This window comes from Tympanuchus pallidicinctus, unplaced genomic scaffold, assembly GCF_026119805.1.
Source record: "Tympanuchus pallidicinctus isolate F22 unplaced genomic scaffold, pur_lepc_1.0 scaffold15, whole genome shotgun sequence".
Taxonomy (NCBI): Eukaryota; Metazoa; Chordata; class Aves; order Galliformes; family Phasianidae; genus Tympanuchus; species Tympanuchus pallidicinctus.
Window position 1 is genome coordinate 26,343,292 of NW_026294669.1, and position 12,508 is coordinate 26,355,799.

At 42.0% G+C, this 12,508-nt stretch overlaps 1 protein-coding gene across 5 annotated transcripts in view; it reads left to right on the forward strand.

The window, feature by feature from the left end:
* The window catches only part of SATB2 (SATB homeobox 2), a 132,042-nt gene that overhangs the window by 76,140 nt on the left and 43,394 nt on the right, over window positions 1-12,508 (forward strand). For all 5 annotated transcript variants that reach the window (XM_052676391.1, XM_052676393.1, XM_052676392.1 and 2 more), the window contains one exon: window positions 3,694-4,166. In XM_052676391.1, the coding sequence (XP_052532351.1) occupies window positions 3,694-4,166 (473 nt within the window). The remainder of the gene's footprint in view (window positions 1-3,693; window positions 4,167-12,508) is intronic.

A 12,508-nucleotide genomic window follows, 5' to 3' on the forward strand; every position in this document is an offset into this window, starting at 1 on the left:
ATTTTAAATCTCTTGAGCTCGTTTCATTTCAAATGGAAAGTTGCATGTGGACCACCCCAAGCTATTGTGCTGTGGACTGTCAGCTGTTTGTACAGGGAATCTGGGTAGAGGGTAAGAGTATCGTGCAGGGGAAGGGTGCACTGGGTTGTTTTTGTGCTGTATCCAGGAAGTTTCTAGCTCAGTATGAAGCTGGAATACATTGGCACACGTGGTAATCATTATGAGAAAAGAAAGGAACATTTAAATATGACAATTTGCTGCTTCCATTCTGTGGGTTATGTTGGTGTCCAAGTGTTTTGCAGAGGTAGCTACATCTTGTAGTGGGATATGGGCAGATGAAGGGCAGATACCATTCTAGGGTACTCAGTGAGCTGTCTGCTAAGCTTGGACACGGTACTTGTCCTGGTACCTGGAACCTGCCTATGTGGTACGTATGGCTTCTGGAGGCTGGCTCTTAAATGTGGAGGAGGTGTTGGACTTGGAGCAAAATTCAATACCAGGCAACACGATGCAGGAAGAAAAGGGAAAACACTGCTGTAGTTTTTGTTGTGACTGGACCGCAGATGGCAGGTAGGTAACAGCCTTCTGGGCCAGCTTTTGCTTAAACAGCATGGGCACTGTAAGCAGAGGAGGACTGACAGCAGTACTTGAACACAGACCACAGGCATTCATGGAGCCCCCTCCTTCCCAATTTAAGGTCCTGCTGCTCTGTCTTCACTGTTTTATAAGCCAGTGTGTTCAAATACCAGCCAGCTTATAGAGGACTACAGGAGGCTGGCTTCTGCCTCAGCAATGTGTCAGGCTCTCTCCTGCCCAGGCCCACAGAGCCCCACCAATTCATAGCCACTGATGAACAACAGGGAACCTGATATGGGAAATGTGTTGGAGAAGGAAAGAACCTTGAGGAGTTAAGTAACGCACATCTTTTCTGTCTAGCATAACTGTTAATGGTAACCTTTTATTATTGAAGGGATTGAAGTGACTAGAATCTGGTTGGCTTGTTGGGAGTGGTTGTGTGGCAATATAGCCTAATGTGATCGAAAAAGCAAATTGATAAGAAGAGGGAAAAAAACCACCTATGGAAGCAAGTCAAATGATGCCTCCTTGTAATTGTGATTCTGAGTAGCATTGCAGAGATTAACAGCCTGGCAGCCTTTTCATCTTAAATTTTATTTTTATAGGGGTTTATGACTTGGCACTGAAGTCAAGAGTGGGTGGAAACTTGGCAAATGTGGTTCAGCCCAGAAAGTGGATGTTATTTATATTTACTTCTCACCAGGATTTCAAAAACACTTGGTTACTGTTTTTGAGTTCTAACAAGTAGTAATTTATTGGTTTCAGTGACTTATTCTCTGTATATTTCTTAAACTACAAAATAGTTGAGAAATTGTTTCAGCTTTCCTGAAGCTACTTGTGGAAGGACTTTAGATCTCCAAAGGGTGTAAATGTAGTTCTTGATGCATTTCCTTTCAGTAGAATGCTCCTATTATTTCATGTACACTGAACAACATCTTTATTGTATGTACATTAAGTTAATTCCTGATTCTCAAGTAGCAGCTGTACCTTTGGAATAATTACATTTGGTTTTCCTGGCAACAGTGTGCATTTAATAGCATTATTCAGGTACAGGCTCACCACAGAAAGGCTCAGGTGATTATATGGCCATGTGTTTTCTGTGTGGGCCATGGTGCTGGATGAGGTCTTCTCCAGAAAGAACAGCCTTTCCTCCCTATGACCCTGCATGCCTTCTGTGCCTAATGCTTGGGAATGGGTACTTAATCAGTACTTAAGTAGGAATTGTTAGTACTTTCAGCAAACTGAAATGCTGTGTTATGTGTTGAGTAGGCTGCGAGAAATTTATGGAGATGGATGGTCATTTACAATAATGTTTGTGTATTGCAAGAGTTGTACGGCATTTCATAGCTGAAACATCGTGCACAAATAGACAGTTATAAAATCAGTTGAGTTGAAACATTGGCTTTTGAAGAAAGACGGAATAAGAATTTTATTAGAGATGTTTGATTTTTACTTATTTTTTTCATTAACAAGGATTTTATTGAAGGTTAAAGGTTTTAAAAAAAAAAAAAAAAAAGGAACAGGGAAGTAAAATATTTTGAAATAAAATTGCTAGGTACTAATTTACCTAGTTATAAGTTAGTTATAGTTATATATATAGTTATAAAAATGAGTACTTGCGGTGTTCTGGAATGACAGCTCTAAAGACAAAAGTTGTGAGCGTCTGTGTTCTGGGCATCATTCCCTCCCTCATGAGAATTCAACCCTCTCTGTCTGAGATTAACTCTGAAAGGTGAAAAGAGCTGTCTTTCTGTTTAAAAGGAAACAGAGAAAGTCATCAGTAAATTGTCACCTTGAGTACTGTGTAAAGATACAAAGCTTTACGTGGATTAGATCTTAAAAGAGTTCAAAATCCTTGTACCATTGTTGATCATTACACAAGTTCTGATTGTGTTACGTTATTTATCAAATAAATCCTCTCGTCTCATTTAGCAAGAGAAACATAAACATGAGGGAGTAGTTTGTTAGCTGCATGGTAGCAGTCCCTGGACACTTCTAGATCAATAGATAAATGCCCAATTTTGTGTAGTGAAGCTCGTGGTATCTTCAGCTTTGTATAAAATGACTTTTGATTACTTAAAGTTATCTAAGTAATAGTTTTACTTTTTTATTTTATAAACTTCATTTCCAATTTCAAATATTACTTGTAAAGGAAATTTGGTTTTCTAATACAGGCATTTAATTTGGCAGTTGCATGAAAAGGTGTTGCAGTATTACTGATGTAAGATATCTGAAAGGGCTGTAGCTGCATATATGATTACAATAAATGCATCTGGTTTGTAATGCTTCATTTTTTTTTTTGTAATATAGTGTCACTTAAGAATAACAGGTTTTTGTTCAAAATTTATTTTTAAGATGGTAAAGCCATAAAATAACACTATAAACCAGTAAAAGGTTGCTGTCAGAATCAGTTTTCTGTAAAGTGGACATTCATGCACAGTTCCTTCAAGGTTTCCAGACAGAGTAATGAGGCTTTTGTTAGAACCATTGCTCTGAAATGTTCTCATTTGTGAATCAAGGATATGCATGGTTACGTAGCATGCTTTCAGGCATGCAACTTGATTCTGCTGCAGTACATCTAGGTGAATTCACATTACCTGGTAACTTTATCTGCACATGATGCAAGGTAGACTTTATGTTGGAAAAAATATAATTGCCGAGTTTGTAATGAGAAGTTGTTCTATGAGCAGCATAGGGAATGGTCTGGTTTCCATTGAATTGGTGTGGGTGGATACTAATCTGGGTTTCTTTCCTTCAGCTCGATGCCAGTGATTCTGAAATTTTTCCCCTCTTTTAAAGAGTTATTCAATTTGATGACAGATTCAGAAGTTACTGACAGTGTGAGTGGAAATGTCTAAACTCGTTTCTTTAGGAAATGAGGCTGGAACAGACACCTGCTACCAGTTTTATGAGGAGGCTTCCTAAGAAGTATGAACATGTCTTGATTCTTGTTGCCCTTACTTGTACTGCTTTTGTTCTGTTTTTGAGTAGCTTTTATGCAAGTGCAGATTTGAAAACTAAATTGGGTGCTGTACACCTGGAGTAAATCTTACTCTAATGGTCCTCTTGTAAGTGCCAACTTTAATTGACAGCAAAATAATTTTTCTCTTTTAACAGTGGAAAGAGTGGAAAGAGAAAACCTTTCAGACTATTGTGTTCTTGGTCAACGTCCCATGCACTTACCAAATATCAACCAACTGGCAACTTTGGGAAAGACTAACGAACAGTCTCCTCATGGCCAAATTCACCACAGTACTCCAATCCGAAACCAAGTGCCAACGATGCAGACAATGATAAACCCTGGGCTCCTGTCTCCTCAGCTCAGTCCACAACTGGTGAGGCAGCAGATAGCAATGGCCCATCTGATAAACCAACAGATTGCCGTCAGCCGGCTATTGGCTCACCAGCACCCACAGGCTATCAACCAGCAGTTCTTGAATCATCCACCCATCCCTAGAGCTGTCAAACCAGAGCCATCAAATTCATCGGTGGAAGTCTCTCCAGATATTTACCAGCAAGTCAGAGATGAGCTGAAGAGAGCCAGTGTATCTCAAGCTGTCTTTGCAAGAGTAGCATTCAACCGCACACAGGTATCCGTTTCTGTTCTATAACCAAGAAGTGCTGAGGGGTCGAAGTTGTGACTCTTGTGGGGCTGTGTGGTTGTTGCAGATGAAGGAAAGGTGTACCCCAGAAATAGGTCATACCATCCACCATTTTTTCCCCAGTCTCATTGGCATGATTGAGCAAGGCTGTGTATTCATAGAACAGCTGTTTGCTTGAAGTTGTTTACCCTAGTGCTGTTACCTGAGCTTTGTTCTCTAGTTATCGTTCTGCTGGTGTGAGTTCTTTCCTGAGTTCTTCTCTGTGGTTATAAACTTCCACATCTGCTCCTGCCTGATGGCCAGGGAAAGGTAACAAGACTAAGGGAATCAGCATCTTTTAGTTTATGTCACTTTCTCAGTTCCTTCTTATGGTAACTGCTGTTGATTGCACAACTACTGCTGAGGCTAGTGATACAGAAATGAGGAAGACAGGTATTCATAGGCCTAAAGGCAGTCTTGGTGCTGGCTGCATAAGAGACAATTGATTGCTGGAAAAGATGTCTGCCATTTGCAGCTGGTTTTCTCACTAAAATATTGAAACTTAGATGTTAAAATAATTACACAGCAGCATCAGCGTAAGCCTAGCACCTGGACTACCTTAGGTGAATGCACATTCAGAAATGCAGGCTGTTTACATTTATCTTGCTGCCAGACAGCGTTCAAGGCATACAAAACACAATTTCTGGTTGATGATACTCCTCCATAAGGATTGATAAATGGGGAGTGACATCATATTTAAATATCGGTACAATTTTCTTTTGTACAGTCAGAGCTGATCTTTGAGATTAGCTTCACCAGCAAGAGAAGACAAGGGCCATGTTTGTATGTGTCTGCAGGAGGTCTGACTGTCGAGCCATACAGTGCCTTTGTACGTTTTCCTGGATTAATGATTTTCTTTGGCACTGCCATTTTGGAAATGCCATATTATGAGGGAACTAATTAAAGTATGGAGCACATTTTTATTACTTCCCTTTTTCCATTAAATTCATAAGATGGCTGCACTCCGAAAAAACATTCATGTTCAATCAGCATGTCTTTGAGTTCTGGGGTTAGCCTTGAGGATATCGAATGAAAACTACGTAGGAATGTATGAGTATTTCCTCTTTAAAATGCTGCTTTTAATTTGGAAAAGCTTTTCATCCCTCTGAGATCATAACCTGTTGTATATAAAGCCTTGTATAATCAAGGTAGATGGTATTGACAGAATGACATATTCTATACTTGAGTGAGAGCTCAGCATTAACCTTGCTGGTGAGGGTTTTGCTATAGTCACTGAACATGTTTTGCTTTAGTCGGACTGGGACAGATTGGTAATACCCAAATCTGTCACTAGACCACAAGTATATCCCTGTCAAGCTGTCAAACAAATTGTGTGTTAAACTGGCCGTTCAGCTGTAGTGTTTAAAAGGGGGCAATGTTTTATTCTGCATGCCTAGGAAATCCCACACCTCGCCTATCCCTGACTGTACACTCCACTTGACTTCTAAAGACAGCAGTGAAAAAGCAGGCATTTTTGAGAGACTACTCTGCTCTTTTTTAGTGATTTTACAGTTTTTCATCTATCTATGGTGTTTAATAGCAGCTGTGATGGAAATTATCCGAATAGGGACTAAGGAAGCTGTAATATGTTTTTGTTGTTGTTGTTTATTTGGCCTATTTGTCCTGCACTGAGCCAGTGCAGGAACTGCAGGCTGTTGTCCTGCACACCACAGTGAAGAAAGCACTGTGCTGCTGCTGGGAGCTGTGGCAATATCTCTCTGTGGTTCAGTACCTCACAAGTGTCTAACTGTTCAGATTGAGCTCACTCACTGGGAGCAGACCTGAGCAGCCCTGAGTTGACAGGCCAATCTGATGTCCTTTGGGAAGGTGTCAGAGTACCTCTGCTGGGCAGGACTGCACCAGGAAATGGGATGTAATGCTCTGTCCTCCAACCAGTTTACACTTGAGACTGGTATACAAAATAGTGTGTAATTCTTGGGTGTTAGAATCACTGATTTTGTCTTTCCTTCTGTCCTGCTGATATTTGTCTCAGATTGCACGAACTTCTCTAGATTTCACTTGAGGGGGAAAAAAAAAAAATTGCTTCATTGCAAGTTACCAGACACATTTTTATATAGAAGGAAAGAAATTGTCTACTTCTTAGTCTTCCATCATACCTATGAATATACCTGTACAGCCTGTGACAGTGATTCCAGAACAGGCTAGTCTCAAATATCCATAAAAGTGTTGCTCATCTCAGAGCTGTGCTTCAGTAGTCTAAAAGATCAGTGAACCTTACGTGCAGTGCATTACATCCTTATGACTTATCACTGCAGCAAAATAGTGTAGTTGCATATTTATGCATTACTGTCCTCAGCTTTTACTTTCAACTCAAATCAGTCTTCCCTCAGGCCAGAGACTGTTACCCCAAGTAGTAAGAAGAGGTGCTCAAGCAGTCAGCTTTGCACTGCACTGTAGAAGATGTGGGATAATGCCAAACATCCATGGGGGGGAGAAGTGGAACTTCCTGATGTGAAAGTTCTGCTTTCACCTCCTTTCATTCTCCTTTCTGAGACTTGTCAGGAGACACAGGGATCTGTGCATTTCTCTCTAGAAATGCTTGGATTAGAAACTGAAGCCCTGTTATTTCTCATTATGATATCAAAGAATAGATGCTGTGTGCCAGCCAGCTAATAACTGTATTAATCACTGCGTTATGGGCCGCTGCTTAATTCTTCTTCATGGTAGTTCTGCAGCACACGTTAGCCTATAATTAAGTATAGCTTCATGAAATATGTACTGTGAGACTTGCTTAATAGATAAACTATTCTCTAATTTATTTTCAAGTCCAATGACCTACATACTCAATGCTGAAAAACCCCTTCTTATGAACATTATTTCTCCCCCGAGACCTTCCATCTGAGCATATCTGTTAAATGAAGTAGAGGAAGCTTTGATCCAAACTAGGCTAAATCCATTGGAACAAATGGCTGACACATGTATGTGTGCGTGTATGTGTGTGGGAAAGGAGGATGGTCAGAAGATGGAGAGGTACAGTTGCATGATCTGTGAGACATCCAAACCTTCCTCTAAAAATTGGAAAGTCATAGCTTCAGACACGCTATTTCCTTATGCCTGTGGCCATGCTGTTGTCTGCACATGTGAAAATAAAGTGCTTTGGTTTCTGTCACAAATGCTGCACATTTCCTAGGACACAGACCTGCCACTGCAGTCCCACTGAGGTGGGAAGCTCAGTACTTGCTCTATGCCCAGGACTGCAGCACAGCATACTTGGCTAGGAATTGGCTGTGGCTGTGTTGACCACAAAGAGGGATTCTTTCAAACAGAAAGTGCCAAAATGAACATTTTGAGATTTATTTGAAGTTGGACATCAGAAAACCTCAAAGTGCGAATAACTGATGCTTGGTGCCTCTCTGTGTCTTCTTTTTCCTTTATTGTGAGAGAATCAATGTCGCAGTTTTAATTCACCCTGTTGCGGAATCTAAATGCTTATTTATTCAGTGGTTTGGGACAGTTGGAAGAGAGTTCTTCAACCCCTACAGAGAATTCAGTTTTTGAAGGTTTTTAATGGCATTATTCCCAACAAGGGAGAAACTCCTACATAACCTGCAAATCATTTAAAATGATTGTGCCCACTAGCATTGTTTGTGTTAACTATGAATGGTGCGTGTTGGAAAGACATCCTCACAGGCTTTGTACATCCTCACGGATGCCAGTAGCACTGCATTTCTGGACTACAGGCATGGTCCTCCTATGTGAACTGTGGTGAGGTGCTATTCAAATTTGTCAGTGTGGTTTTGTAGCCTAAGGAGTGGTACTGGGACTGTTGTGCCGCAGGTTAGGGCTCAATTGAACTTGTGAGATGCAGGTAGATAGGAAAGAGCGAAAGGCTGGTTGTACTCCTGGCCTGCATTTAGCTGCCATCATTTCCTTCCCTCCAAGGTGACCCTGGGGACCCTCAGTCATACAGGCAAGGGAGTGGGTGTGGGTCAAGGCAGTGAAGGAAACTGGTTATGGTGAAGGTGTTCAGCAGCATTGCTGGGGCAAGAGACGCGGTTTCTTGCTCATGTAATTACTTCTAAGACTATGGACTTGCTCCTGGAGGAGAATACACACAGGATTTTTCAGCATCCTCTGGGGAGAGTCAATGTACTCCCTCCCTCTTGTGCCATAGTGTCTCCTAATGCAGCACCCAAGTTGCAACTGAAAGGCTGATATCACCAAAGCTTGTGGTATCACGAGTTGTAGTGTATTGCCAAGTGGTCATGTGGTGGTGATGGATACAGAGGTAAGAGAGGACTTGTTTGAAAGGAGTGCATGAAAATGCTCTTTTGAGTTCACCCTGTCCTTCTCTGAAATGGTTGTTGTTGTTGTTTTAGCTAATCTGAAGTTACTGGAGTAATCTCTGCTCTTCAAAATCTGTAGTTTTAAACCAGGACATTTGAATCCTGCTTTGCATGAGAAAAATTAACTTGTTTTCCACTTGTGCCTGCTTTCTGGGCATCCCTCATTGCTGCAGGTTCAGACAGGGGAGGACAGTCAGGCTGTTTTTGTAAGGGTCCAGATGCCCTATGTCACTGCATCAGGGAACTGCTTTGCTCTGCTTTGGGAGCACCCCATCGACTGAAAAGCCTATAGACTGAGTGTTTGCTGTTTATATCTTTTTTTTTTTTACGCATCTTTTTTTGCCAATGTTTTGACATAATAGCCAAAACTAGTAAAATGTTTGGGCGAATGGCCAGTGCTTGTTTTACTGAACAGCCTCACAAACTGGGAATATCCGTGAACCTGAGGCTTTGTGAATGAAACAGTTGTGGTGCCAGATATAGAGAGCTGGAGGAGCAGGCATGTTTGGGATGCATGTAACTCTTTTCCCAAAGAAAGTTGGCTGCATCTAGCTTTCTGTTTCTTTTCTCTCTCTCAATAGTTAGCAACGAGGAAGCATTTTCTAACATGTAGACCGGAAGGCAGGTCAGCTCCTGTGACTTTTGCTTTTTGGGTACAATCAAGCAACAGAACAGGAAGGGGAAACTCTACTTTTACACCCTCAGATGTAGTGATACTTATAACAAAATAAAACAAATGGATTCATCTTGTTTGAGGGATTCTGCCATGCTTTGACTGCAGCAGTGGGCTGAGGTGTAGGCTCAGTTCTGGGTGCCCCAGCTCCTGGCGTGACTGTGGGTATGTCCAGGCTCCTGCCACGAGAAAGGGGACAGTAATGCTGCTTGGTGTGCAAAGATGCAGCAAGTCAGGTGTGGGGGGGCTTGGAGGCTCTGAGGGCAAACGGAGCGGTTGGTGAGGAAACTCCAAAGAAAATCTTTGGAGGCAAACAGGGAAGCGGTGGCAACTCTTCATTCGTGCCTAATTCTGCTTTCTTTGGCCAAATTCCCCCAGACTGGAGTGGGAGCAGAACTGGGACCTTTAACAGGCTTTTTAAGATTAGAAATATGCTCTGTTGAAATAGCTGGAACTTCCACCTCTGCTTTCTTGTGAGCCAAATCCTGGACAGAATTCCTCTTGCAAATAATTCTTCGTTTGACTTAAGTGAGAGAAAGATGAGCAGCTTTCATTCTCTGCCTACTATCTGGTGAGACATTCAAGCTGCTTTCATTGCTATGGTGCCTGTTCCATTGTGCACAGACTTTCAATTAGTGAGGGTTCTGGTTTTGTTTTTTTGAGGGGGGAATTTTTGTTGTGTTTTTCCCCATAGAAAACTCTGTTATTGCATGGAACCGTTTCATGCTGTCTCCTTGTTTTATTCTTCTATGTAATGTGGCACAAGCAGCGTTCTGTTATAGTCCCAGGAAAGAAGGCAGTCTGTAAGGGAAGTGCTTAATTTAATAAATTGCAGATTTTTAGTACATGGGATATTTGTTCCAACCGTTGGTTTTTGCACTGCCCAAAATTTCAGTTTCAATTAAGTTAATTGTATTCAATAAGCTGAATGAAAAGATCTTAAGTAGCACGTGAGTCAGGCTTTCAGAATGTGTGCTTGTCGGGGGCGGCTGCTGCCTGCTCAGCTGAGGCACAGGAGCCCTGAGCCTGGGAGCGAGTGCACGGCTGTACAGCGTGCTGAGCGCTGCGTCCTGCTCGCTTCCCAGCTTGTTTCAGCACAGAGGTTTGATGTGCACCTTATAAGTGGTGGCACCGCCTGGCTGCAGGTGGTGGGTCCTTCTCTGCCTGCTTTTCTCCATGCATCCACATTCAGCTCCACATCTTGTCTTCCCTAATAAAAAGAAATACTGTAATAAAAAAGAGACTTTATTAAACTAATGCAATAAAGGCATTTTCTTTGAGGATTTAAACACTTCATTTTTAATAATAAAAATCAAATTGTCAGAGTTGGACCCTGTATAAGTTTTATTCAAATCAGCCTCTAAATGCTGCATGCCTAAGCAGCTCTCTCCTGAGATGTATGTATTTTAGCATTAGTTAAATGAGTTTAAGAACGAGACTCATACTTTGGCTGTAGGCAGTGAATCTAAGGATCAGGAGATTTTTTTTTTTTTAATGAGAGACTGATGCAATGCATTCAGCTGTACTGAGGGTGTTAGGAGACACCTGATCTCCTGTTCACACTGGTGGAAAACTGCACAAAGTCCTTTGACTTCTGTAGCTCATGTAAACGGACAAGAGCATTGCATGCAGATGCTTTGCATGTTGAGACAGAAAGAGGTGGTCAAGGAAACGGGTGCAAATGCAGTTTTGTGTGATGGAAACTGTGACAGGATAGATCTGAAGGTGCTTGGTTTGGCTAACACCTTGAAATTTTCCACTGATTATCTAAACTAATTTTGCTGCACAAAATTGGACTGGACACATTGCCAGGATAAGCATTTCTAAGTAACTTCCAGCACTTCTGCTTTGTATCCTAGATGAAGTTAGGAAGAGATGGAAGGCAATGGAGGCAAAGCTATGTCTGAAAATGAGCTAGATTCCTAAGAAGCAAGTGCTTCCTGTAGACTTGGTTGAGTCCTGCATACTTGGAGGCAAAGATTTCTCTCTTAAAAAATGATTAATGCGTCTTATTCAGCCTAGAAAACAATACTGGAGGTCGAAGCTGAAGCCTCTAGTTAAAGCCAAGACGCAAAGAGATATCATGGTAAAAGTTTGCCCTGGCACAAGAAAAACATGGCAGATAGAACTGCTTCATTTCCTGGAAGGGTGATGAGAAGTTGGTGCTTCTGCAGAGCTCCACAGACTGACCTTCAACCTCAGCTTTCAGCTGCAAGCAGGAGGCAACTTTAAATACAGTCATTCCTGCCTGGCCAAACCAAGCTTCTTGTTGCGTACTGACGTGAGATTTCTGTGTAGGTCACTAGGAAGGACTAGGTAACCAGAGGCTCCCAGGTGTGCTGCCTTCGCCTGCTGGAAACGGACCTTTCATACCGAGTGAGGATGCTGAGAGGGGACAGGCTTATTGCACCTGTCATGACGATTCAGATTCTGACTTAAATAAAAACTTATGTTTTCTGATCCTCATCAATCGCATCTATACCTGAAGGGAAGCAGAATAGCTTTTCTTTTGAGATGGCTGGTTACGTGTGCTGTTTGTGCTTTGAGTACTACAGAAGCAAAATTTTTCAGCATTTTCACTGTTGCTCTTGGCAGTAGCTGAAGTATGGATAGGCACAGATCAACTGAAAGTATGAAGAAAGTGTTTATGCTTTTTTAGTCCTTCATGTGTATATAATCTTGTACAGAACATACAAACTGAGGTTTAGTGCATTAGTTGGGTTTATTCAGGTTTTTGCCCTGGCCAGTGTTTCAGTTGTCCCAGGCCTTGTTCTGAGCCTTTTTAAAGTTGTGCCTGCTCTCATGGCCACATTGCTGAGGTGTAGGTGAAGCAGAGTGCGGCTCCCAGCTAAGGCTCTGAACTTGATGTGCGTGAGGTCCTGGCCAGTGCTGTGAGTCCCCAGCTGCCTGATGCCCTCACCCTCCTCTGTCCTGAGGACATCGGTGTCTGGGCTGTGTTCCAGCATGACCTCCTTAACCTGATCCAGACTACTTTTGAAAAGCCTTGGTTGCAAAACTGTCCTTCCTTAGGTCACTGGTAGTGCAGTCTGCTGTCCCACTGAGACCTCATTTATGCCTTTACAAGCCTGAATCAAAGCTCTTTGGGAAGAAGGCAGAAAGACTTTGCTTGCCTTCCATGGGCTTTGGTTGAGCCTTTGTGTTGGTCTCAAAGGCTGGTTAGTCGGTCCTTCGGATCGAGGAATTGGCCTGAATAACATTCACTCTCATTGTAGTGCATTTTCTTTCAGAAGTTGCTTGAAAAAGTTTCTTTGTGAGGTTTGACGTGTTTGTCCTGGAAATCCTGTATCTGG